General features: G+C 41.1%; 1 protein-coding gene across 4 annotated transcripts in view; it reads left to right on the forward strand.

Annotated features, from left to right (window-relative positions):
- TMEM170B (transmembrane protein 170B) overlaps positions 1–27,786 on the forward strand; it is a 49,532-nt gene that overhangs the window by 13,004 nt on the left and 8,742 nt on the right. The window contains exons 2-3 of one of the 4 annotated variants that reach the window (XM_046005846.1): positions 4,584–4,754; positions 16,524–24,157. In XM_046005846.1, the coding sequence (XP_045861802.1) occupies positions 4,584–4,754; positions 16,524–16,654 (302 nt within the window). In that variant the 3' untranslated portion in view covers positions 16,655–24,157. The other 3 variants (XM_046005847.1, XM_046005848.1, XM_046005845.1) reach the window with 3 other exon arrangements.

Here is a 27,786-nt window from a genome sequence, read left to right on the forward strand (position 1 = left end):
AACTAACCCAGCAGGTTTCCTGTGTTTGCCACTAGTGAGCAGGGCCTAAGACAGACTTGCTTATGCAGAGGAGATCATGTTCTTCAGAAGTCCTGTCCATGGACCAGGTTGCGTGCATCCATCAGGTAATTCACAAGCATAGTGATAACATGAAACCTAAGTTAGCTATAGATATTCTCAGCAGAGTTCAGTTTTTCCAAGATAAATAATAATGATTTTTTAACAAAGAGAAATATGAAAATAAATTTAAGTTTAGGTAGTTTATGCTCAATCTGCTGAAGGGATAACCCTTGCCTGGTCACTAGAGGACTCTTCGAGGTTCTATTTTAGTTGTATAATTCTTTGATATCTTGGGGCTTCGTAAAACATTAAACTTAAAATTTGCATTTCTAAATGATCAGGCCAATTTATTGTTGAGGCCAATAACTATATAGTCAATAGGCAAACACAATTATTTATAATGTCAAATAATCCCTCACTCATAGTCTTAAATATAGTTAAGAATTCTTTCACCCTGTGCTGTGAATTGTGTAAACCTGGCGATTCACAGACCTGCACCCCTGGGGATAAAAATACATTATATGTTTATAAAAAAATTCAAAATAAATAAAAAATTAAAAAAAGAATTCTTTCACCCTATTTGTATTTCAAGGACAATGAAGAAAAGTGCTTTCTGGGGTAGATCTGGTAAGCTACCAGAGTTGGCTTGGGATACGAGGCAGATGATTATTTTCTTTCTTTTTTTTAAGATTTTATTTATTTGTTTGACAGACAGAGATCACAAGTAGGCAGAGAGAGAGAGGGGAAAGCAGGTTCTCCGAGGAGCAGAGAGCCTGATGCGAGGCTGGATCCCAGGACCCTGAGATCACGGCCTGAGCTGAAGGTGGAGGCTTAACCCGCTGAGCCAGCCAGGTGCCCCGATTGTTTTCTTTCTTCAGAGTATGTGCCTGTTGCTCTAGAACACTTCTTGTCTCAGAGCTCCCCTGATGAAAATGCCTTCATATTATTATTCCCTTATATTTCCAGTTTTTTAGGTTTACTTTGAAAAATTACATCTTTTTTTTTTTAAAGATTTTATTTATTTATTTGACAGAGAGAGATCACAAGTAGACAGAGAGGCAGGCAGAGAGAGAGAGAGGGAAGCAGGCTCCCTGCTGAGCAGAGAGCCTGATGCGGGACTCGATCCCAGGACCCTGAGATCATGACCTGAGCCGAAGGCAGCGGCTTAACCCACTGAGCCACCCAGGCGCCCCGAAAAATTACATCTTTTAAGATAGAAATATCTTCTGAGCAGGTTAAGCCTTTTTGTCTTTAAAGCATTTATTATAAATTGAAGCTATTTGTTTGGGAGTGACAGCATGAAAACACGATTTTCCTGAAAGCTGGAAAGGCAAGCTTTGTCTGCTTTTCTGTAATGACCAGCATCTGTCTTTAATGCCACTGAGAAGCATGCATGGTCATTCAGCACACACTGGAAAATATATCCAATGACTCTTCCTTCAAATTATTTCACATTAACTGAGTCCAATCTAATTGTTGCTCTAAAGAATTTGGCATGCTGAAATGATTTTATTTTTTAATCTGTTTTCTGTGTATCCTCCCTTTAAAAAAAAAAAAAGAGCTTTTTACTTTGAGATGATTGTAGATTCACATGCATTTGCAAGAAATAATGTGGAGAGAACTCCCTTACCCTTTATGCGGTTTACCCGATGAGACCACCTGGAAAACCACAGTATAATATCAAAACCTTGATACTGACCTTATTCAGACTTCACCGGTATTACTCGGATAGGTGTACTCATTTATGTGTGTGTATTTATTTCTGTACAGAACGACAGAACTGTACCCTTGTACAAAACCACTGTAGTCAAACTGTAGAATAGTTCCATTGCCCAAGACCCCTAGTATTTACCTTGTTCTATCCATACCTTCTTTCCTTCGTGAGGTTTTTTTTTAAAGTATTTATTTATTTATTTATTTATTCGAGAGAGGGAGAGCGCAGGGGTGGGGGGCACAGAGGGAGGAGATCAAGCAGACTCGCCGCTGAGCGCAGAGCCAGACGCAGGGACCCATCCCAGGACCCTGAGATCGTGACCTGAGCCAGAATCATGAGTCAGGTGCCTAACCAACTGAGCCACCCAGGCACCCCACTTCACAGGTCTTTAATTTGTTTCTCATTTATGGTCATGACTTGAAATAATTATCTCTTTTTTTCTTTAAATTTTATTTTTTACAGTGTTACAAGATTCATTGTTTATGCACCACACCCAGTGCTCCATGCAATACGTACCCTCCGTGATACCCACCACCAGGCCCTCCCAACCCCCCACCCCTCTCCCCTCCAAAACGCTCTTTGTTTCTCAACCGTGAGAGACTGTGGACTCAGAAAGTAATAATCTTTGAAAATTATATCCATACTTTAAAAAGCTTATTTTTAGTGTGGTTAAAAAAAAAACGTATAAAATTTCTATGGACATTGGGGAGGGTAAGTGCTATCGTGAGTGCTGTGAAGTGTGTAAACCTGGCGATTCACAGACCTGTACCTCTGGGGATAAAAATACATTATATGTTTATTAAAAAAAAAAATTTGGAAGGGGAGGCGAACCATAAGAGACTATGGACTCTGAAAAACAACCTGAGCGTTTTGAAGGGTCAGGGGTGGGAGGTTGGGGGAACAGGTGGTGGGTAATGGGGAGGGCACGTTTTGCATGGAGCACTGGGTGTTGTGCAAAAAGAGTGAATACTGTTACGCTGAAAAAATAAATAAAATGGAAAAAAAAAATTCCCATCGTAACTATTTTAAGTGTGTAGTTCAGTAGTGTTTAGTACCTTCACACTGTTGTATAACAGATCTCCACATCTTCGTCTTGCAGAACTGCAGTTCTGTACCCGTTTCCCTCTCCCCAAGCCTCGGGCAATCATCATCCCGTTTCGTCTCTGAACTACTCTGCTTTTGATATACCTCATGTGAATGGACTCACACAGTATGTGTGTTTTTCTGTGACTGGCTGACTTTCCTCAGTACGAAGTCCTCAAGGTTGAGCCCTGTTGTGGCATGTCCCAAGGTTTCTTTCCTTTTTTAAGCTGAATAATACTCATCGTATGTGCCATCCCCATTGGTGGACACTCGAGCTGCTTCCGTTTCTTGGCTGCTGTGAATAATGCTGCTATGAGCACGGGTATGCAGATCGCTCTTTGGGATGCTGCCTTTAATTCTTTGGCTCTATACACAGAAGCGGAATTGCTGGATCACATGGTAGTTCTTTTTCCAAGTTCTTGAGGAACGACTCTACTTCTCCTTGGCAGCGGCACCATTCTACATTCCCACCAACAGCTTATACCTGATAAATCTGTTTTTATTCATCCATTTTTGTTCTCTCTGTCTGTTTCATGACTGTTCCATTGACCTTTCTTTTACCTGTGGAATGTTGGCCTACCAAGGATGATCCTCAAGGTGACATCCCAGCGTTTTCGGGCCAGCTCTTTCAGCTCTAAGTAACAGAACTCGTTTACATAAAAAGGAATCTTATGACAAGGAAACTAGGGTGTTAGTGGAAACTAAGGGTGGTGATGTGGCAGGCCTTACGAATCACTGGAATGAGGGATTTGGTTGCCTCTTTTCTTTGGTGGGTACAGTTTTCTTTCGTCCTGTCCCGTGGCTCTCACCACGTGATGAAGAAATGGCCCTTCAGAAATCCCTCATCCACCCAAAGATGGAGGTACTCCCTTGGGCCCAGTCCAGAATTCCCAGGGGAAGGGAAAGAGCCGCCCAGCTGAGATCAGTTGTCTCCCCTGACGTACCTCACCACGGGCGTGGGTGGGGAGATGGAGTCAGTGCCAGGACCTGGCCAAGCCTCCAGGAGCTGCACGGGTTGACTGGGAAGGCGCAGGAAGCCAGAAAGAAAGGGAATGAGCACGAGAGAGACAGAATGGAAGGTGCGCTCACGGACCGTAACCTAAACCGTGAACAGTAATTAAGGACACTCTGAGGAAGGAACAATGGAGGTTGGAAAGGTCTGGGTAAGGACTATTCAAATGATGCAAGACAAAGAAGTTAAAAAAAAAAAAACAAAAAACATTCTGAGTGATGCCTTAGTATATAAAGTTGGGAGCCAAGAGGGGAATTGTCTGAAATGCCTAAAATCATAAAAGATGAAATTGTTGATTTCTGGAAAAATTTGAATTAAGAGGTAGATTTCAAAAATGTCAACACTGTTATTTAGTATAGAAAATAGAAAATCCTATCTCAACCAGGAGTTAATTAATTTATGCATGAGATTTGCAAATATTAGGGACTCATTAGACACGTGGATGGGTTATAGCTATATGATGGAGACAGAGCCAGTCAGAGCGTCTTCGCCTTAATGTTTTGAAGGCTGAACTCTTACCCCCTCGAGCATCAGCGATGATGATCATCGTTAATGTTTAGTTAGTGTTGCTATGTGTGAGGCACAGTGCTGGGCACTTTTATATCCATTCTCTCATTTACCCTTCCTGCAAGCCCTGGGTGCGCCCCTGTTCGTGAACCCGGATTGTCTAGGTTGTTTCCAACAGAGTTATTAACCCTCTGCTCTCCTTTTCAGAGATGTGGTACTGGATCTTCCTGTGGGCTCTCTTCTCGTCCCTGTTTGTCCACGGTGCTGCGGGCGTGTTGATGTTCGTGATGCTGCAGAGACACAGGCAGGGGAGAGTGATCTCACTCATCGCTGTCAGCGTCGGATTCCTGGCTTCTGTCACCGGCGCAATGATTACTAGTAAGCTGGTTTTGTTTTGCTTAAGGACCTGACCGTGCATGCGCTTTATTCTTACGACAAAGGGGACGTTCGTGTCCTCTCCCACGGAAGGTATTTTCAGCACTGATCACACTTCACCTGGGAGGGAAAGATCCGTTCATGGGCTCATTGAATGGAGAGTTTTTGTACTTCTCTGTGAAGACTCGTTATGGAAGGTTCTGTGGGAACTAGAACAACTTGTGAAAATTGACAAGGGGCACAGAAATTCAGGGGGAAGTTTATTTTCTAGTGGACTGAGTTTTTGCTTTAAAGGAACTCCCGATCTAGTCAGGGAGAGAAACAGGCACACCGATTTGACAGTGATCATTGTCATCAAAAAAGTGAAAAGAGAGCCTGGAGGTCCTCGATGTGACCTGCCGAGGACTACAAGGTAAAACCGCACTTTCTTCTTAAATACAATTTGTTACGACACAAATCTCCTCTGACCTAGTGGGGATCAGCCACGTGCGAGTGTCCTCGAGCCCTGATCAGCTGTCCTCCGGTGCTGCCCGAAGTGCCCAGCAGACTGGCCCTCAGCATCCTTCCCTCTGCCTTTCCTTGATGCTAGAGCAGGGCCCTGCTTCTGCCTGGGGTTCAGAGAGACGGTCCCAGTTCCTGCTGTGCTGTGAGCCAGGGCTTAGATGTCCTATTGAGACCGGAGGGCGCAGCGGCCGCTTTCTGGATGCAGCTCTGCCTGCACCGGGCTGCTTCTCCATGCTGCTGGGGACTTCTGCTACTGCCAGGGCATCATAGCGGCTTACATGGCCCTGCCCTTGGGGCCTGCTCCCTGGTGTCTGGGGCAGCTCACTGCTGCCACAAGAAGGACATCTTCCTTTCTGGTTGGTTCCTAGCCCCCCAGATAAGAGTCAGTCCTTTTCTTCTGTAGTTCAAAGGCCTCCTTTTGCGGGGGCAGTCACCTTTTCCCAGAGGGATTTGCGTACCTTGCCCTGTTCTCATGTCCTGGTGCCGGTCCTGTGGCACTGACAGGACAGTCACAAAACAGTCGTAGGACAAAGTGCAACTATGATTTGTTCTGGGACTTAAGGGAATGGAGAGGTTAATTTGGAGGGAACTGGTATAGTAAACTGTTCCCCCCGAGAACATGTATTAGATTTCCATGTAGTCATCTGTTTCTTCATCCTTTCTTCCCTCACCATTTGGTTTTTCTGTGTTACTCTGTATTAGGTTTCCGTTGTTGCCGCAGGCAGCCTGTAACCTGATCATACGGCACCGCGTCCATTCTGCCATAGGTGGGGTGTAGGGCAAGCACTCAGGTTTAGCTGAAGCGCAGGACACGCAGAGTGAAGGTGGAGATTCACCTGGAAAGACAGTGGAACCAGATCCTAGAGGGTCGTGGAAGGCGAGCCAGAAAATTGGGGCTTTTTTTCCTGCAGGCCGTGGAAAACAAGTAAGATCGTTTTGAATGGGGTTGGCAAGGGACAAAGCAGTCCGATGGGAAAGTCTGTTTTAATAGCTGAATGTAGTTATACGTAAAGAACCAAGAGACAACTCTGAAGGGGCGGGGGCCTCGTCTGTCTTCACCACTGCTGCCTTTCTAGCAATGAAACAGTGCCGGGATCATAACAGATCCTCAGAAAATGCTGGTCGGAGGGATGGGCTCAGTAGGGGAGGAAGGACAGGGGAAGAAACAGGGGAGGGGAGAAGGGAGAAACAGGGGGAAGGAAGAGGAAGTAAGAGACCTTACCTGTGATCTGAACTTGAGGCTGGGATCTGACCGAGAGTTGTAGCTGTGCCTGGACGTGACGTGTAAGGACTATGGCAAAAAGGAAACAACCCAAATTAATTTTACCCACTGTGGTGGCATACACAGGCTTGGAAGGGACTGCCAGTGTTTTTGGTGGGCGCCACTGCTGTAATTGTGAGCAGAGTTGGAAAGAAGGAACGTTGTGCTCAGGAGTTGTAAGCCACGTGCGGATATGTGTATCTATTGGCATAAATTACCGTAAAAGCTCAGAGGGGAGGAGAAATGTCACTCTCCTTCAGTTTATCTCTATGATGCATGTTTATTACCTAGTTTCAATGCAGCCAAGAATAAAATAACGCCAGTGATTTTAGAAACTGCTGTGTTTTATTTTAAATCCTTAAAAAGATAAGTCTGACATAATTTCAAGTAAAAATGTGTATCCAGGTTAGCAATAAAGCATTTAAATTCTTCTGGCTAGTCTTTTGACCCGCAGACACTTGAATTAAGAAAACTAGCCGAAGTGAAACTATTTTAGCTATATTTATTTTCTTAATGCAATTTGTGAGTGTCTGTATTCTCACAACTGTGTATTTAAGTCTGCAAATGATTGCTTCAGATCTCTTCTGAATAAGATGCTGATTGAATATAGACACGTATCTATTATATTTCGCTCCTCCTTAGGTTTTATTTCGAATGCAGTGATTTTTCATTTTAGTTGGTATTGATGGTTAATAAAATTGGGAAAAACCAGGTGTCTGTATATTGCCATCAGCCGACATTATATAGCTGACTAATTTTAGCAAATCTGAAGGTATAAAATGACATCTCTTTGTTGGGTTAATTTGCATTTCTCTGATCACTAAGGAGTTTAAACATCTCTTCCTATGCTTATTATATATTTAGATTTCTTTTTCTGCAAATTGCTTCTTTAAGTTATATGCTTGCTTTTCTTGCTTCCTTCTCATTAAATTATAGGGGTTTCTTATACACTAGAGGTATTGGTCTCTTGTTGGTTTTGGACTTTGCAAATAACTTCTCCATCTGTTATCAGTTTCCATCATCTATGATGGTAGATGATCTATTCTATGATTCCATGATCTAAAGCAGAAAGCCTGAATTTCTGTGTTATCAGCTCAGAGAGTTTTTTGCCTTATGGCTTGTAATTTAAGAAGTTCTTCCCCCCACCAAGGTCAAAAGATATGCTGATATATTTTCTCAGGTAAATTTTATTTTTTTACCTTTAGTCCTGAGGTCTTTAATACCTACAGAACAGGAGTCAGCCAAGCTTTTCTTAAAGGGAGTATGTAAACTTTGCAAGCCCGGCGGTCTCTGTCAGAGCTCTTTGACTCTGCCACTGTAGTGTGAAAGCAGACACAGAAGTGTGTAAATGAATAGGCTTGGCTTTTTCTAATAAAACTTTACAAAAACAGGGGTCTGGCCTTCAGGAATATTTTCATAAATGCCTGACTTGTGCCCTGGTTTAGAGTCTAACTTTGTATTTGGTATTAGATAGGATTCCAGGTGTATTTCTTTTTCTTCCCACATAATAAGTTGGTTTTGACCACACCATCCATTAAAAATACCCTTCATTTCCTCATCGATTCACCTTGTCTGCATATTATGCTCAAGCACGAGGATCTGTCTCCGAACCCTGCTCCGATCTGTTAGTCTTTTTTTTGTGTTCTTGCAGCAAGGTCACATTTTTTTTCCCCCTGTGGTGTTGTGGTATTTCTTGATACCTGATCGGGCCAGATCCCTCTCATTTCTTTCTCTAAGTTAACATGGCTGTTTCAGGACTTTTATTCTTTCACATAGATTTTAGAATATGTCTACTCAATTTCTCAAGGAGTATAACTGTATAATTTTTATTGGGATTTAATCAAATGGAGAGGCTAACTTGGGAAGACCTGGCATAGTAAACTGTTCTACCCAAGAACATATATTAGATTTCCATGTATTCGGATCACCCTCTGTGTCTTTCGTTAGAGTTTAAAAATGTCTTTCTCGGGCACCTGGGTGGCTCAGTGGGTTAAGCTGCTGCCTTCGGCTCAGGTCATGATCTCAGGGTCCTGGGATCGAGTCCCACATCAGGCTCTCTGCTCGGCAGGGAGCCTGCTTCCTCCTCTCTCTCTGCCTGCCTCTCTGCCTGCTTGTGATCTTTCTCTGTCAAATAAATAAATAAAATCTTTAAAAATAAATGTCTTTCTCAACAAGAGGGTTGCATGTTTTTGGTTAATTCTTAAACTCTTACATCGTGATTGTTGTGCATGGTATCTTTCAGTGGCATTAGTTAGTTTTATTGGTATAGAGAAGCGCTCTTCGATTTTCTGAGTGGAGTCTACGAAAGATAAAGCAAAACATGGTTCTTTGGAAAGATACTAAGATGAATAGATCACTGGTAAACTAATTTAAAAAAAAGTTAAGGCAGAAAAATAAAGTATAGAACAAAATAGAATAAATAAATAGAGACCCAATGATAGAGGTAGAATAAAGAATTATTTGCGAACAGGGATATATTCCTAAGTATAAAATGTCAAAATTGGCATAAGAAGAAACTAAATGAGAATAGGACAGTAAGTATATTTAAACAATTGAAATGCTGAAGACCCTCCCCTCCCAAAGGAATTCCAGGGTCAAGTGAGTTCTACCAATATTTTGAAGGGACAGTTTAGTTCCTGTTTTATCCAAATTTTTGAGGAAATGGAAAGAGTAAAAGCCATGCACAGCTCATTTGCTGAGGCCAAAGTAATCTTGTTAAGCAAAATAAAGACTGTGCAGGAGCAGAAAAGTATAGGCTCAGTTACCTTTTGAGTGTTACCCTAGGAATGCAAAAATAATTCAGGATCAGGCATGACTATGGCTGTGTGCCAATAAAATGCTATTTATGGGAACTGAAATTTAAATTTTGTACAACTTTCATGTATCATGAAGTATTTTTCTTTTGATTTTTAAAAAATCATTTAAAAATGTAAAAACCATTCTTCACTCCTGTGCCACATCCGTGTGGTGTGGTATGCAGGGTGGACCTGTGAACCGCAGCTTGCCAGCCCCTCGCTGGGCCACACAGGCTGGTGGAACCAACACTGTTAAAACCATAGCTGCCTTAGCCTTCACATTGACTTTCTCTCGGGAAATTCGGAGGGCAAGTCAGGTCACTTTCTTTGGCGTGTTGCTGTATATGGACATCTTTCTTCTGCTGGTGGCTCTTCTAGTCTCTCTTGACCTTGTAGGTTCATGTCTTTCACTAACCCTCATGTCAGCTCAGCAGTATTGCTTTCCGCACTTCATCCTTACTGTGCCAGACTTTGCTAGTCCCTCGGTCCTCAGGAGCTCTTTCCTTATTTCTAAGGGATTCTTTCTGCCATGGTTGGCAGAGGCAGTTCCAGACATGCACCATTTATTTCAGGCATCCTGTTCTGCTTGGGTCTTCTTTATTCTTGCATAACTTAGCCTTGTACTTCACCAAAAAAATAAAGACCGTAATATTTGTGGTCTTTCATCTGGCTTGTGTGTAGCAGAATACCTAGTAGGGAGAGTGAAAACTAAAGCAAGAATTGGAGGGATGACATTTGTGAACATACATAAATATAAAAGGATTAATATCCAAACTATATTTTAAAAACCCTATGCATCAAATAAGAGGAAGAAAACTCAATAGAGAAAAGGACGGAAGATTTGACAAGCATTTAGTAAAAGTAGAAAACCCTCCTGGCCTCTAATATGTGAAGAAAAGTTTAGTCACATTAATTATTGGGGAAATGCAAATTTATCACAGAGATGACATCTCTTACGGGATTGATAAAAATTTTTTTAAAAAGATACCGCCGGGGGAGCGTGCGTCCACTGGGCTCTCGGCGCACAGCTGCTGGTCCCACATGGGAGAAAATGGGACCTTCCCAGCAGTTACATCTGATGGACTTCGACTCTGTAATCCCTTCACTTCCTTCAGCCCCCAGAGCGCGAGTCTGTGCGCATCTGGGGACACGTTCCGTTTCGGTTTATCCGAGTTCTGTGGTTTACTCTCCATGTTGCCCTGGTTCTGGTCCCTTCCAGCCACCCTTCCCCCCAGCACACGTCCTGTCCTGCTGCTTGTGGATAATCTGTTTCCTCCCGTAATAAACTCTGTTCTGACCCGTTTAAAAAAAAAAAAAAATACCAACTGCTTCTGAAGATACGAAGTAACTAAAATATAAATTGGTACAACTACTTTGGAAGATAGTTCGGCATTCCTTACTGAAATTGAAAATGCCCACAATATAAGGCTAAGCAATTCTACTTTTACCTGTGTATTGAAGAGAAATTTTTGACTATGTATGTGGGCTAGGGGTCATGCACAAGGATCTTCACAGAATCAGTGTTTGTCATGGTTAAGGATTGGAAACAAATTTATTGGCAGTAGAGTGAACAAATTGTGGTATATTCATGCTTAGAATTCTATGCAATAGTGAAAATGCATGAATTATAGCTACACACTACAACGTGGGTAGCTTTCAGACCTATGATATAGAGCCCAAATTCTGGAATACTTACAGCATCAATTTACATAAAATTAATTTACTTAAAAAAACAAAATAATATATATTTTTAGTATAGAAGAAGGTGATAAAGCTGACGAAAAAGCAAGGGAATGATAAAAAACAAATTCAAGGAGGGAATGGGACATAAACTGAGCAGAGTCCACGGCAATTTCAGAGGAAATAGTGATGTTCTTCTCTTCAGTTGGATGATGGTACTTGGGAACTCGTTATTTTATAATCTACACACACACACACACACACACTTCAAAGATTTATGTATTTGAGAGAGAGTGGGAGAGGGGCAGAGGGAGAGAGAACCCCAACAGGCTCCACCCTGAGGTCACAACTCTAAGGTCATGACCAGAGCTGAGACCAAGGGTTAGACACATAACTGACTGAGCCACCCAGGTGCCCCTACATATTTTTTTTTTTTAAGATTTTATTTATTAATTTGATACAGAGAGAGAGATCACAAGTAGGCAGAGAGGCAGGCAGAGAGAGAGGGGGAAGCAGGCTCCCCGCTGAGCAGAGAGCCTGATGTGGGCTCGATCCCAGGACCCTGAGATCACGACCTGAGCCGAAGGCAGAGGTTTAACCCACTGAGCCGCCCAGGTGCCCCCCCCCACATATGTTTTTATAAATATTCTTTCATAGCTATTCAATATTCAATAGCAATATTTCCAAATTCATTTATTAGACACATAAAATTGTTTTCTTGTAGATCTTTTAGATTGAGAATGCCACTGGTACACTCTTTTCTGACCAGTGCGTCTGGGTGTGAAATCCTACAACACAGTGCGGGTTTCTGTAAATCTGCTTCTTCTGGAGGAAAGTTGTAACTTCTGAATTGTTTCCTGACTGATTATCCACTGGAAAGAAAACAGTGGTTTATTTTCTGTATAATGCTATATAGGCTTGAAGAGCTTGTCCTCTGTTCCTTGAAAGATTTTAAAGAAGAATGGTTTATTTAGTAGTTTTGTTTGTTTTTCCTCGAACAGCAAGGCCTTCCAGCGTGAAATCCATTTTAATCACCAGAGCAGCCAAATACTCAGTAAAGGAGTCAGCTTGTTTGGGAAAGGAGTGGAAAGGTTCTCAGTACTCATTTTCTGTTCCTTAAATCTTTTTTTTTTTTTTTTTTTTAATTCCCTTCTCTCTTTGTCTCTTTGGGTGTGTTTCCATTGCTCCAGACCTCCAGTTAAAATCTAACCCCCTACGGAGATGCCCCAAATATGTTTTCCTGGGCCCTCCACCTCCAGCCAAAGGACCCCACCCTGAACTTCAGAGGCACAGAAATAATAAATATAAGCACCGCCTCTTTTAGTTACCTCAAAAACACTTGACATTGAACGTGTACCCAATTTTTCTTATTCTGCAAGATTTGCTACCTAGCTTAAAGTGTAATTTATTCCTTATTTTATTTTATTTTATTTTTTTTTTAAAGATTTATTTATTTGTCAGAGAGAGATCATGAGTAAGCAGAGAGGCAGGCAGAGAGAGAGGAGGAAGCAGGCTCTCCGCTGAGCAGAGAGCCCGATGTGGGACTCGATCCCAAGACCCTGAGATCATGACCTGAGCCGAAGGCAGAGGCTTAAACCACTGAGCCACCCAGGCGCCCCTATTCCTTATTTTATATCAAGAATTCAGTGAGCTTTGTCATTTACCTACAAATATTTTAGTTTGGAAAAGAGGATTCAAAGATATTCTGACTTGAGGATGAAAGTTTTTTAGACTTATAGAGAAGTATAGGCAAGTTGGCTTGGAAATTGTTAGATTTTTTAAATGAGTTTTAATTTCATAAGTCATACATGACTGCATATTCTCCTTGTAAAACGCAAAACATTATGGATGAGGCAAAGGTCTCTTTGTGTCTTTGGACTAGCACTCCCAATCTAGTGCTCTTCTCAGTGGTAATCCCTATTTTTAGTTTGGCTTTTCTCCCCCCAGATTGCATGTATATATGAGTGTTACATTTGTTCATATTTGCGTGTGTAAACGTTTCCACACAGGCACACCTGCAAACAGATGCATGCACGAGTAGAGAACAGGTATAGTTTCAGGTTTCATTTTCTTTGTTGCATAAATGATATGTCTTAGGTTCTTTTCATATCAGTTCATAAGTTTATTTATTTATTTTTTTTTTAAATTGTATGGGTTTCATCGTGTGGGCTTGATCTAGTTTACCCACTCCAGACTGAAGAATATTGGGTCCTTGCTTTTGATTTTGTGGTGTTTTTTTTTTTTTTTTTTTTTTTTAGATTTTATTCATTTATTTGACAGACAGATCACAAGGAGGCAGAGAGACAGGTAGAGAGGAGGAAACAGGCTCTCAGAGGAGCAGAGAGCCCGATGTGGGGCTCGATCCCAGGACCCTGAGATCATGACCTGAGCTGAAGGCAGAGGCTTTAACCCACTGAGCCACCCAGGTGCCCCTGTGGTGTTTTTTTCATTTGTGTTTGTTTTTGCTACTACAAAATGTACTGCCTTGGTTATCATATGTGTTTGTATGTATGTGTGTGTCTGTGCTGTGGACATGAATCAAGTATTTTTCTAGTCTGTCCTTTTAGGGTTTTTTTCTCTTTTTTATGTAGTTTTTAAAAATATTTTATTTATTTGACAGAGAGAAATCACAACTAGGCAGAGAGAGAGGAGGAAGCAGGCTCCCTGCTGAGCAGAGAGCCCCATGCGGGGCTCAATCCCAGGACCCTGGGATCATGACCTGAGCCGAAGGCAGAGGCTTTAACCCACTGAGCCACCCAGGCGCCCCTCTTTTTTATGTAGTTTTTTTTTTGTTGTTTTGTTTTGTTTTTTTTAAAGATTTTATTTATTTATTTGACAGAGAGAGAGATCACAAGTAGGCAGAGAGGCAGGCAGAGAGAGAGGAGGAAGCAGGCTCCCTGCAGAGCAGAGAGCCCGATGCGGGGCTCGATCCCAGAACCCTGAGATCATGACCTGAGCCGAAGGCAGCGGCTTAATCCACTGAGCCACCCAGGCGCCCCTTTTTTATGTAGTTTTAAGCTATCTTCTTTTCCTAAGATCATAGATACATTCTCTTCTGTTTTAAAGTTTACATTTATAAGTTTGTTTTTAATATTTTGTTCTTTAACTCATCTGAAATTTATTCTGGGGGGTGGTGTGAAGGAAGGATCTAGATTTTCTCCTTCCAATGGCTGCTAGTTGTTCCAACACCATTTACCGAATGCTAAGTCACTGGAAATACATTTTTCATTTTCTGCTATGACAACCATTAGCCAAAGCTGAGTGCATACTAGGGCGGTCATTCTTTATCTTCATGCTTGCCCATTTTACAGTTGAGGAAAATGAGGCACAGAGAAGTTGAGGGATTGCCCCATGTAGCATCTCTGCTAGGTACTGGATTTTGGAGTTTGATCCACGAGTCTGGCTCCAAAACCCATGCTCTTCACCTCACATGAGCATGAGATGTTTGACTGGATGCATTTGCTTACCATTTCCTAGGAAGCCTGAGCTAGTAAGTGCTTAGATTTTCCACTGCTTGGATCATTTTTGAAAACTTAGTGCCAGAGAGATGGAGGCCAGACTGAAGAGAGTCATGGAAATCTAGGGTAAATCCACAGAAAAATAGTATTTCTTCAGGTTTATTTTAATATTTTTATTTCAATATAATTTTTGATAACAGAAACCATAAGATCTTTAAAATATTTTTTTCTTTTTCAAAGATCTATTGTTTTAGAGAGAGAGAGAGTGCATGAGGTAGGAAGGGGCAGAAGGAGCCCCATGCAGGTTCAATCCCAGGACCCTGAGATCATGACCTGACGCAAAATCAAGAGTCAGATGCTTAACCCCTTAGGCACCCACATGCCCCTAGATCTTTAACATTTTTAAACAATGTTCTCTAATTCTAAAATTTGAGGACATCACCAATTACACTAGTGACACTTTTTACTTGATGAGGTAAATGTTACTGCCACTAGTTATATTTAATGTTGAGATGTTTATCAGACTTGATGATTTTCTGAATTCCTTGTTATCTTTTTTACTTAGTACATATGTGACATGGTAGAATGACTTGGGGATTTATAGCCAGATTAACTGGTATTGATATTCCAGCTCTTGTCCTCACTGTACTTCCTTGGGCTAGTCATCTAACCTCTCTGAACCTCTGTTTCTCATCCTTACATTAGGTGATAATATTCTGGCCTGGGATGATATTTAAACAAGATAGTATTTGTATTTGTAAAGTTGCTACTACATACTCCATAGTATGTAGTAAAAAGGCAGTACCTTTTAATTTCCTTCTTAAAAAATGCACATATGAAGTCCTTGGCTTACATTAGTAACTTCTCTTTCCAGCTTATATCTCTTTAAAGGAATATGGTTACTTTTATTTGGGAGATTTTAAGAGAATGACAGAGTTAATTCTTAGCTAATTCTTTTTTTTTTAAAATTTTATTTATTTATTTGACAGACAGAGATCACAAGTAGGCAGAGAGGCAGCCAGAGAGAGAGGAAGTGAAGCAGGCTTCCTGCTGAGCAGAGAGCCCGATGCGGGGCTCGATCCCAGGACCCTGAGATCATGACCTGAGCTGAAGGCAGAGGCTTTAACTTACTGAGCCACCCAGGCGCCCCAATTCTTAGCTAATTCTTTATGAACAGATTTCTGTCTCAAAGAATTGTCGTACGTGTCAGTATCTCTGAAGCATTTACTTCTGGTCTTGCTTTTTGTTTGGCCATTCTAGGATAGATCGTTTTTTTCTAGGGGAAAGTTTGAAGGCCTTCTCAATCTCTAAATTAAATACTCTACTTACTCTAAATTAAATGCTTAGAAGGCATACTCTAAATTAAATGTTTCATTACATGTAGTATATTAATAAGGTGAAGTGTTGAGTCAGACAGGCTCTGAGACTCCTGGAACTCCGGGATTCCTGCATTCTTGGAAGTGTGCATGATCTAAACGTTTTTCCCAGAACAGATGTCAGGTTCATCTTCCATTTTTATTAGATGTCGTGATACTAGTCTCTAAATAACTTTATGGTTGTATGCTTTATTACAAAATAAAAACTACATGGTAGTTCTGAAATGTAGCCATCAACTCTTCGATATTTCATATCACATTTAAGAATTTTAAAAAAATTTCTGGAGTAATTTGGGAACTGCATTAAACTGTGCAGTTTTCTATGTTTTCATTTATGATTATCAGCATATTGAGTTGTATGTTTATAAAAATAGTGATGATCGGCCAGTTCAACACCCAGGTGAGAGATTACAGTAACAGATTACTCATGTTTATGAACATGTTTGGTGTCAAGTAAACGCACGTGTTGTAAATACGTATTTTGCAGCAGAATAGAAATCCCGTCTTTCCTGGAAGCGATGTGGTCAAGTGTGACTTTTACGGATCACACGGAAACTTCCGTGGACAGTTTAGAAGACGAGCGTGTAGGTGACTGACTCTGGTGTGCTGAGAAGGAGAGCGATCTGACGTGCCCACGGCGCAGGGTGTCAGGAAGGGAATGAACGCGTTCTTGTCTTTCTCTGCCCCTTGTCATCCAGGCGCAGCCGTCGCGGGCATCTACCGAGTGGCAGGGAAGAACATGGCCCCCCTGGAGGCGCTGGTGTGGGGCGTGGGACAGACTGTATTGACATTAATCATCTCCTTCTCAAGGATCCTCGCCACACTCTGAGCTTTCGGTGGGAATGGCTAACTTCACAGAAGGAAACAGATGTACAGATTCTCAGAACACGGCGTTGTGAAGGAGCGGCAATGAAGTTGAGCAAGGAGAACGTGGAAGGAGCAGGTCGCTGCAGAAGGCCTTGAGCTGTGTGCGAAGATCGCCCTCTGGTGTCCAAGTGATTGCACTACCGCACCGCACCTTAACGTGCCTCCGTCCCAGGCCAGGCGCATCCTGGAAGCCGTGAGCAGAAGCACCTTGTTCAGCTGCCAATCAGGTTAACACTGGTGTTGACTCATCGTTCTTTAACAGTGTTGTGTTGAGTTACAGGGACGTTTTGAGGAATTGATATATGTGCCAAACTCACTCTCTCTCTTTTTTTAACATTGATCATGTGACAATTTGCAAGTGTAGATGTAGATGAGTGCTGTGAACCACATTTGACATGAATTCAGGTAATGTAGTGAGATTTTTGTTTCGTGACGCTAAATCCCGTATGAGTGCTGAACACCGAATCCTTTAGTATGAGGCGAACTTTTTTGGTTTTTAATGTTGAACGTTTCTGGGATTTAGGGCTTTAATATGTTTAGGCATTATTGTTACTTAATTTATGTGGAAAATAATACTTAATGGAAAACTAGCTAAACTCTTGTAAGGACTCAAAGTAGACCCATAGGGTACATCCTTCCCACTCACTTAAATAACACTCTTTTAATAGTTTCCCTCCTATGTAACTATTCTATTGATATGAATTCAAAACTTTATGGGTCACACACATTGACTGTAGTTTGTGTGTCATAAAAATATAATTTGAAAATTTTCTTATAAACTTTGTAAGAAAAGAAGTCTGAAATGCATGTTGCATTCTTTGGCCCTTCTAAAGAAAGCTTTTGCCATGTATCTCATGGAGAAAACATCTTTATAACTCGTATCTCGGTGGGATTATATTACTTGTTGCATATATCTTGGTTTTTGACAAAACATAAACAATCTTGCATTCTGGAGTATTACCTATATTTAAAGAGTGGCCTAAATTAGGCTGTGAAAACAAAGAGCCTCATTTGTAGATAAGTGACAAGTTATATAAGAAGAGTAATAAACTATCTTACATTGGGCATGTGGTAACATAATTTCGCTAGGTAAAAATGGGGGGATATAATTAAGTAATTTAAAAATTTGGCACTTAATCTCAGCATATCAGTACAGTACTGAACATATATTAGAGTGGTTCTGTCGTTCAGTTCTCGATTTGCGCTATTAAGTTTCCTAGAATCAGTGACGACATTTAATAGAATGAAAAAGTCCTTAGTAATACAACATTTCAAGAGGTTTTGGCAAGGTGGAGTTGTTTTTAAGAGTGCAAGGAGTAAGGGGGACAGAACCTGGTTGAATTTGTCTCCAACTGATTGTTTGAAATTCCAGGTCCTCTGATAAATGTGCTAACTCAGAAACCCACTGCAGAAAATGTGAAGTTAAGGGCAATCCAAAAAACAATCTGCATACTCTAGCCTCACTGTTTTATACCCTGATTTGGTAAAAAGTACATTTCTACTAGGTCCCATTCAAATTTAAGACCCTCATTACCCACACCACTTCTTTTCCACCCGAAGGCAGAAGATCTTTCAATGACTTCACAATAGGGAGTTGGGGAAGGGGATACTTTTACCAGTATGGAAGCCAGTTTTGGGGGTTTACTAATGCTGTGGCTTGGAAATCTGTTTTTTTTTTTTTTTCTTAAACCAATAAGCAACTATGCATCCCTAGAGATCTTTGAAGTAAACCTCAAAATTGATTCTTTTTATTATGTACAAGCCTAAAAATTATTTTCATGTGTTCTTTATGCTCCTGATGTTTTCCCAAATTAAATTTAGGCATAAATTTTCCAAGTCAGTTTGATTTCTCCTTTTCTTTCAGACTTGAATTGTGTTCTTCCTTTACTTTGGCTCTTCTATTGGTAATTTCAAGTGTTCATATTCTTTGAGAGGAGTTACCAATCACGTGTTCACATTGTTTCAGATCGACGATACGAATATTTATTTTAACATTTGGTTGTTTCATGATTTAAGAAAGTTACCTTGGTAAGGGAATGCGAGCACATGGTTTAGAATCCGAAATTAGCCAGAAAATAATGCAGACACATTAAATCCACCAGTGTGTGGACCAAAGAGATTCTAACTCCTGTTTTTACTCTAGAATGGAAGTATAATTGGTTGGTTCTTAATTAGTCTATGGGGTGTCCTGCAGCTCTCCCCATCAGGTTGCTTTACATCGTGAATTGCGTCTCTGTGTGTGCTTTTAGCCATTGGAGGAATTGCTGGTTTCTTTGCTGTTTTCAGTTCTTTCCACTGGGATTTTGTGCAGATGTCACTGTCTTGATGTTTTGAAATGCAGTTGAATAGTGTGAGTTGATGAAATGGTCTTAATAGCTATTTCTATGCCGAGATTCTTTTTTAAATCAGTGGTTTTCCTACAGAGACAACAAATGCTTAATGTTATATATCCGCACACACATATATATCATTATATATGTATATGTGAAGCTGCTACGCACGAATATAGTCTAATTGGAAAGCTTGTGTTCAGTGAACACTTTCCCGTTCTAGTAGAGAATTTTAAATATTTGTTCAGTTGAGGGATCTTTTAAATAAGCAAGGATGTTTGAGATTTTTGAATTTGGAGAAATTTTTCTTGGGTTATTAGTGCTGGAGACCCTTGCTTGCGATGTGACAAAAAGCCCTTATTGATGTATTTGGGTTACACCGTCTTAAAATTTATATATGATTTAGCAGTAAACTTTCTTTGTGATAAAGGAAGGAAGGGGGAAATCTTTTAGAGTTTATACTCCTTTATTTAAAAAAAATGTTTACTAAAATACTACTGATGGTGAAATAGTTCCCCAAAGAAGAGATCTATGCCGCCATCTCCAAACTAATTATTATTCAACATACTGGTTAGAACTGTCCATAGATCAGAATTGATCAGGGGGGCCCATTGAAGCTACAAATAATACGCAAAACTTTTAAATGAAGGCGGTGCAGGCGGCCCCATGGGATGACTCCACTGGTTGCCTAGAATAAGGACATTTCCAAACGGTGGCTGCATTCAATGCCCACAGCTTAATCACTCTGACTTTGCATCTTACTGTGTACTAAGCAGTCTTAGTCTGTTACCTGAGGTACTTTCTTAGTATTTGCAACGTATATCTGCACAGCCCAAAAAAGCTTAAGGGTTTCGTTTGTCCTTTAAGTAAGAAGTAAGGAAATGAGCTGCCCCGTATATTCCGCATCTCTGATATAAGGAATAGGGGTAAGTTAAAATCAAAGAGTGCTGTTGAAAACACCTTTAAAGAAGGACTAATTAAGACACAGAGGGCGCTGCCATGTTGCTCTGGCCATACCAGCACTTCCGCGCCAGCTAATTCCGTCTGGTACGCATGGCTCTGTGGTTTTCCAGGTGCTGTCCTCAGTATTTCTCTAGTAAATACAAGGATGGGGGTCCCCGCCCTTGAGTCCACCAAGAGCTAGCAAGGTAATTGTAAATCCTAAAGAGGTTGGGACATTTTACTTCCCAATTCTGTTTGAGAGTTTAAGTCCTGTTCCCCCTTCCCCCCTGCCCCCAGATTCTGGTTTTCCCAGTTTATCCGCTGAATGGACTTTCTGAAAGTGAGATACCATTGCTGTGACAGAGTGGACAGAAGGCTAGACTCTAGCCCACCCCCTCACCTGAACCCAGGACCCGTCTCTCGTTGAATGCACAGCAGTAAATATTTGGCAGTAGGTGACCAAGGGAATCATTAGAATGGTTTCAATTACATTTTTAACACCAACTGAATATGTTGTTTTGTAAAATTCATCTATTTTCTTCCATTTCCACATGTTCCCCTACATCTATTTTAAGAAGGAAACTTGAAAAAATGTCTCGTAATCTTGCTTCCTTTACCTCCCCTCCAGCTCTTTATTTTGGAAAATGAGCAGATTCTCCAAGACCACTTCTGGGAGTTGGAGGGGGTGGAGGTGGCCAGGGCGAGCAGGATTAAATGCATTTGTTTATTGCTAGTTCAACTAGAAAGAGGGTGAGAGTAGCCAGCTCTGATACCCGCCCTCCCCGCTCCGGTCTTTGTCTGACCCTGCTTTGCTTCCCTTGGATCATTCAGCCTACGTCCGCTGAATATCTACCACATGCAGCGTCACTGTCCTTGTTTCAGGGATGGGACAGGGTGTCCTCGGTGTCCTCCCCTCCTCCGCCACCCTGCGCCGCCGGCCCCAGGTGTCGGGTCAGTTCTGCAGGAAATAGATCTGGGCTTTGGCGCCTGCCGTGTCCCTCATCCCACGGACCAAAGGTGCTTATGCCCTACTTGTTTCTAACTGCAGAGGGTTCTGTTATTTTTGATTTACGTCCAGGTTATAATTCATGAAGTCACAAGACACGAAGGGTATTTTCTGAAATATTCTCAAACTACTTCACTCTTGCTATTACATTTTTTTTTTCTCTCTTGAACGTCTTAATCAGAATCTCCTCAGAGTCCTTACTTCTTTGTAAGATGTGAAGAACACAGAACGTCAGGAAGAAGTTCTGGTAGACCTAAAGGTTAGAGAAGTCGGGCACCACCTGCCGGGTCGCTGTGTAAATGGTTGTTGCTTATTTTAATAGTCAGGGGTGAGAATCTCAGTGGGGAAAATGGGCTAGTGATCCGATCCGTTGGCTCATAATTTCTCTTAACTCCTAGTCCTTTTTCCAACATCTCGAGGGGAGACTCTTCAGGTGCAAAAGGACATTATTCGATTAGAGATGACAAGGTGTTTCAAACACGTGGTAGCGTTTTGTAGCAGCGGGCAGTTTTTCCTTTAGGCAGGAAGAAGCTGGAGCGGAGGGACCGGCAAGCCGGGGCGAACACAGCTGCCCCCCGGTGGTAGGTCTGTGAACTACACTGTGTGAGGATGTCTGCTGTTTATTTGAGAGACTCAAGGGAGCATTCGCAATCCGTGTGTGTGTGTTTGTGTGTATGTGTGTGTGTGTGTTGATAGGTTTGCTCTTCTCATAGAATGATCTCTGTTCAGTGTAGACAGTACAGTGTTTTTAAGGAGGCTGCTAAGGTAGTTACCTAAAAATGTATCTGCGAATTTGTTTGGGGGAGTAGTGCTTAGTATGTTTCAGTGCATGTGGAGGTTTACCAGTTAATACTTGATTAAATCGATGGAAGCACCCGCATTTCTGCATGAGCTGAGCTCCGAACTGTAACTGTCTCCTCTCCGGAGGTTAGAGGACTCCTCCTTACATTCAGTGCACATACGTTGAACTTACATAATGACCTTTTGTCAATTTCGAGAACGAATTTTCCCGTTTCTTAAAAATCTCCCCCTTCCTTCCATACCGCTGTCATAAGTTAAAGGTTAAACCCAAGTGCAGTTTGTTGATAGACTCAGAAGTGCCGTTTAGAAGAAAAGGTTCGTAACATCTTCGGTCGTGCAGTTATAATCTCACTGAAAAATAAATGCTCTAGTCAAGCCAAGAGAGCATGAACCTCTTCCGCATTTTTTGGATTATGCGTCCTCTCAATCTCCCCTCAATGGTAATGTGACTGTCCCCTCTTTGGGAATCTATTTAGGTACGGAACTGAAACTGGAAAGCAGCGTAACACTAATATATAGAACGAGGCACCATCATCCATAATGACCATAACTGTAACACTTTTTCTCCTAATTACATATTGATAATTTCTGAAGTCCATCTCTCGTTTTAGAGCCCTGTACGAGTGAATGTTAACTTGACAGTACTACTGATCAGGAGAAATTTCTCTTGTTTTTAGACTTAAATATTTGTACATCATCACTAAGTTTCTTGGGGGGAGGAACGTTTTAAAGTTTCCTCCATAGAGAGCGAAATAGAGGCCCTTGTTTGAAAAGTAGTTAAAAATGATTTACTTTCAGTACTGGGTGAGTTGGTTGTCTGACCGTTGACCCTTTCTTGGTGTTTGTGATAGGAGATGCATTTATATGGAGAAATTTTTAGTTTCCACCTTCAATACACACACACGTGAGCTGTACACATTTTAGATGAACAAATAAAACTCCACAGTATTTTCCATTACAGTCCTATAACTTCCTAAAATTTATAGGATTCTGCCATGAAGTATTAACCTCTGACTCTAGACATTTGAGGACGAGGGGATCAACTTCAAATTAACCAACAACAATGGCTTGATTTAAATAGCAAAAAATATAGTTTACCCGACAGGTATTAAAAATTCACTTTCAAATTGTGTTAACTCTCAGGCCACTGATGAATCATTTAGTAAAATACAGCAGTTTTTAAAAGTTAAATGATGCCTTAGTGCCTTGGAAGTTAAGATACTTTTGCAAAGTCAATTTGGCAGGATTCAGGATTGGCATACTTGTTACTGGAGATTTAGAATTTAGGGACGGTTTTATTGAATGAACTCCTTATGGTGAATAAAAATCAGCCATTTTGCCATTGACTCCAACAGACGACAACTACTTTCCTTACATTTTCATGATGTGGTATTTGTCTATAATTTTTTTCTTTTTACAAGTAAGTTTGAAATGGAGAAAAATGTAGTCAAGACAATTAAGTGTGGGATTTTAAAATTTAGTTTTGTCGCAAACTAGAAATTCTAGTGTGGACAGTGTTAGTTTTATATCGTGGTATTAAAGGGCAGAAACTTTATGTAACATTTAGGAATATGTTTACCATCAGGGATTTCTTTTTGCTATAGAAAAACTTAATGAACTGTGAAGTTTAAAGACTGGAAGAATAAATGTTAGACGGGGTCACACACAAAAGCAAAGGCATATGTGATGAACTACCCCATATTATGTGAACACCCCCCCCCGTGAAGACTATAAACTACACTGTATGAGTCTGTGTACTGCATGTTTACATAATACACTTTAATTTTGAAGGATTATTTTAAAAACGATGTTTATGTATAATACCTAACGAGCTGTAAATATTGTATACTATTGATTTTTAATTTTATATAAGCAATTTTTTTATTTCCCAATTCATGTACAAACCTCATTGTGTACATAGCCTAATTTCCTGGAGAACACAAATTTTGCAGTGAACTTTATTTTAAGTGTGGTAAGCATCAAGTTAGCCTTAGGGATGTTGGTCTTTATTTTAAGTTATTTTTCACCACTCATTTTCTTCAAAGGGCAGCAATAAACACATGCAAGTTATTTTTTGACTCTAGAAAGTTGGTCTGCAAACACAAGATCTAGGTTCCAATTCATTGCTTTAAAGAAAAGATGCACAATTACTATCTACTGTCTGATCACAGGACCATTTCTGAGGTCCGTGTGTCTCTCCTCTTTGTAATATACAGGGTGAACTCTTTACTGACACACACAGGACAACTGTTAAAAGCGAATCCGCACTTAAAAGTCATTACACAGAATTTATTGGATGAAAAATTTGTAATATACAGTATTTTAATAAAATTTCTGTATTCAATTTCATGCACTTATATATAAATAAACCTGTCTTTAAAAGCTTTATGGGGTGTTTTGACTCTTGATGACAGCTTCTCAACTCATTCACTGCGGACTGGAATGTTTGCTCTTACCCTTCAATCGGGTTTTCTCAGCCCGTTTTACATGTGGATTTTGGAGGTAGTCCTGCAAAAGTAAGATGTCCAAAAGACAAACTTGGTTGAATTTATTGTTTTATCCAGGACCAGTCGTAGGCCACATAAACATCTTTTTCTGAGAATTATTGTTTTACAAGGCACACTCTCACTTTTATTAATAAATGACTACCATTTATGGAGTGTTTATTATCTGTTAGACACTTTATTCTTTAACACGGTGATCCTTCAAGTTAAGTGGATTACTAAGGTTTGCAAAGGTAATCCTTTGCAGATGAAGCATTGGAGGTTCTGAGAAGGTGAGCACTTCTCAAGGTCACACAGCTAACAGCGCTGTGCTGGGGTTTTCTTCCTCTCTTACTGTGTGTTTTCTCCACGATGCTCTGTCGGCTTCCACAGAGCATTCTGGGAGCTCCTACCTGCAGGAAGAAAATCGCATTCTTGACCAAGACCAGATGGCCTCACGGGGATTTGAAAAATTATCAACTCAGGATTTGTATTGTCAAATTTATGAATACTTGGAATTTTTCTTAGAGACTTCAAGGGGCTGGTACTTAGATACCCAGTTAGACTCCTCTATTCTGCCTGAGAAAAGACGGACTGACAGAGCCAGTCACTGTCATTGTTACGAACCCCGCAGGAATAAAAGCTAGGTAACCGTAAAAACTACAAGAAAAATGCAAGTAAGCAGGCTTTCTTTTTCATATACAGGGACATACTAATTATCGAACTGAAATATAATTTTTTCTAGGAAACTTTATAATAATTATAAAATTATTATATTTCCCCTTTATATGTCTTTAAAAGTTCTTGAGCAAAACAAATCTTGGGATTAAAAATGCATTTTCTGGGACGCCTGGGTGGCTCAGTGGGTTAAGCCTCTGCCTTTGGCTCAGGTCATGATCTCAGGGTCCTGGGATCGAGCCCCACATCGGACTCTCTGCTCGGCAGGGAGCCTGTTTCCCCCCCTCTCTCTCTACCTGCCTCTCTGCCCATTTGTGATCTCTCTTTCTGTCAAATAAATAAAATCTTAAATGATAACGCATTTTCTATGTTGCTTCTATTACCTTTGACACTTGAAGTAATATTTTTATAATGTTTTTCTAACGGGTGAGCTCTCCTGGGGTATTTTGATATTTACTGAGCATTGAGAAAAAAATGTCAAATTCAGACTTACTGCCCTGGTGCAGAACAAGAGCAGAGGGAAAAGGTTCGGGTGGAAGGCTGAGCTCCACGCCGGAGCATGGGTCCTAGTGAGACTCGTGGAGGAAAAAGAGCTCAGACTTCCTGGATAGGCACCTGGACCGTCCATGTGCTGAAATGGAGCCCGTGTCAATTAGTGAAATAGCCGCTGATCTTTAAGGAGTAGAATCTGGGTTCGCCTCCAGCTTCTGATGGAATCTTACCAGAAGAATTTTGACCGAAGAATCGTTTCCGTTCCTTTGTTCTTGTTGACTGCCATTGATTTCCCATTATTTGTTGTTCAGACATCTTTCTTTAGGCCAGTTTTACCAATAGTGTTCAGGCTCAGAGACTTCTGGGGACTGATTTGCAAAATGGAATCACCATCGAGCGGTTTTCTTGCAGAGCAAGAGTTCTACCACTAGATGGCGCAATGGCTCCATTTTATTTTCCGCGGCTTCTGTCTTGGCCGTTCCCTACCAACGGAGCCTGTACTTTTGGACTCAATTCTGTAGGGTACATCTAATGTTCATTTTTTTCCGACAAAAATACACATGAGGAAAGTAAAGTTGAGAAAAATCAAGAGCTATGTATTATCACTAGCAAATTTAACTTTCCAAAGAACATTAAGATCACGGTCAGGGGTTATTTGCAAATCAGAAAAATCACATTAACTGTATGATTTTGGTAAGTCATTAATCTGGACCTGGATTTACATATTTTTCTCAAATTTGTTATTCTAACTCTTAACACATATTTTTTTTCATTGAATAGTTAATGCTTTAGTGACATTTAGTTATATAGTTGGTCACCTTGTTGGATCAAAGGGGATACCCCAACATAATGCCTTGTCATAGCATGAGACTGGGTCGTACATTCCTGCTCTGCCATTTAATGTGTGGACTTGGCCAAGTTATTTTCCTTCTGTGACCTTCAGTTTTCTCCTCAGTAAACAGGGACGCTATCTCCTGTTGCATGTCATGGGTATTCAGCAAATACTCCATCCCGTTTTCCTCTCGTGTAATGTGGGCACCTGGAAGGGTGATGTCCGTCTAGACTTTGCCCTCAGTTGTGGTAGTTGAGTTCAGATACCTCCGTTTCCAAGGCAGAGCCAGGTCCTGTTTCCACACAGTGCACAGTGTATTTTTAGAGAGGATTCGTTGCAGGTTCAAACTGTCCCACTGAACCGTGCGCTGCTCTAGCAACAGTCTGCTGAGGGAATTTCTCAAAGACATACCTCAGTAGACAAGAGCCTGGTTAGAAAAAAAGAATGGATAAACTTGCTCAGCAAGCGAATTCCTTGCATTCTGCCAACCAAATATGTACAAGATGAGGAAGCCACAGCAGCCAACATCGATTCAGTCCCCCGATGACGGTCATGACTCGCCTGTCAGCCGTACACAGAGTCATCAGTCACCTCAGATCCTGCGTCAAGTGGGCTTCTCGGCTTTGTTTATTGTTCTGCAGAGACAGGGAATTGTTGGGCTTCTCAGCTCCCGAGTTTCTGACCTTAAAAGCACAGGGGGAAACACACATGCCTGAGCACTCAGGGTCTTAAAGAAATCGAGACCCAACTTGAGCAACTAAAGAAGGTACCAAACTGATCTTCACAAAGCGAACCCCGGTTCAAATCCCTTCACAAAGGGAACCCCAGTTCCCTTTGCATTGTTTCGGGGGGAGCTGGTGTTGGTGGGTGAGCTCAGCTTGTGATACAAGACACCGTGTTCACTTTGGTGTGGAAAACAGGAGGAGGGATGGAGGTGGTTGGGAGATGTAGGGCTGAGGGAACAGCAGGTTTGAGAGACTTAGGATTTCTGGGAGCCCCATGGTGTGGACTGATGGGGAAGGGATCGGATCCGGGTCTTCTCCCTCGTTCTGACCCCTTGTGCCCATGAGACCTCAGGTTAGAGTAACCTCTCTGTGCCAGTTTCTTCTGGAAAACAGATTGACTCTTTCTGTCTTCTCTTAAATGTGGGTTGAAACTTTCCAGGGGACAACATCAGTACAGGTGTTGTCATTCAGGGATCTTACTGGACCCAGACTGGTTTGGCATCCCGGACCTGACATTTGCCACAGCTGTTACAGTTCTAAGCTTTGGTCCACCTTTCAATTTCTTATCTGAAGCTCATGTAGCCTGGAGACTTTTTGCAAGGCGAAGGAGAAGGGATGAAATTTTCAAAACTAAGGTGTAACTTTTTTTTTTTTTAAACAAGTATTTGGAGGAAATGTGTAAAGCCTGAATGGATAGCCCTTGTAATAATGTTGACAGTCAACTTTTACTCCCAAACCATTTTTCACATCTATAATCTCATTTTATTCTCACAATTTTTTCTTATTTGAAGAAAAGAGAAAATGC

The sequence above is a fragment of the Meles meles genome, chromosome 5, assembly GCF_922984935.1.
Source record: "Meles meles chromosome 5, mMelMel3.1 paternal haplotype, whole genome shotgun sequence".
Classification (NCBI taxonomy): domain Eukaryota; kingdom Metazoa; phylum Chordata; class Mammalia; order Carnivora; family Mustelidae; genus Meles; species Meles meles.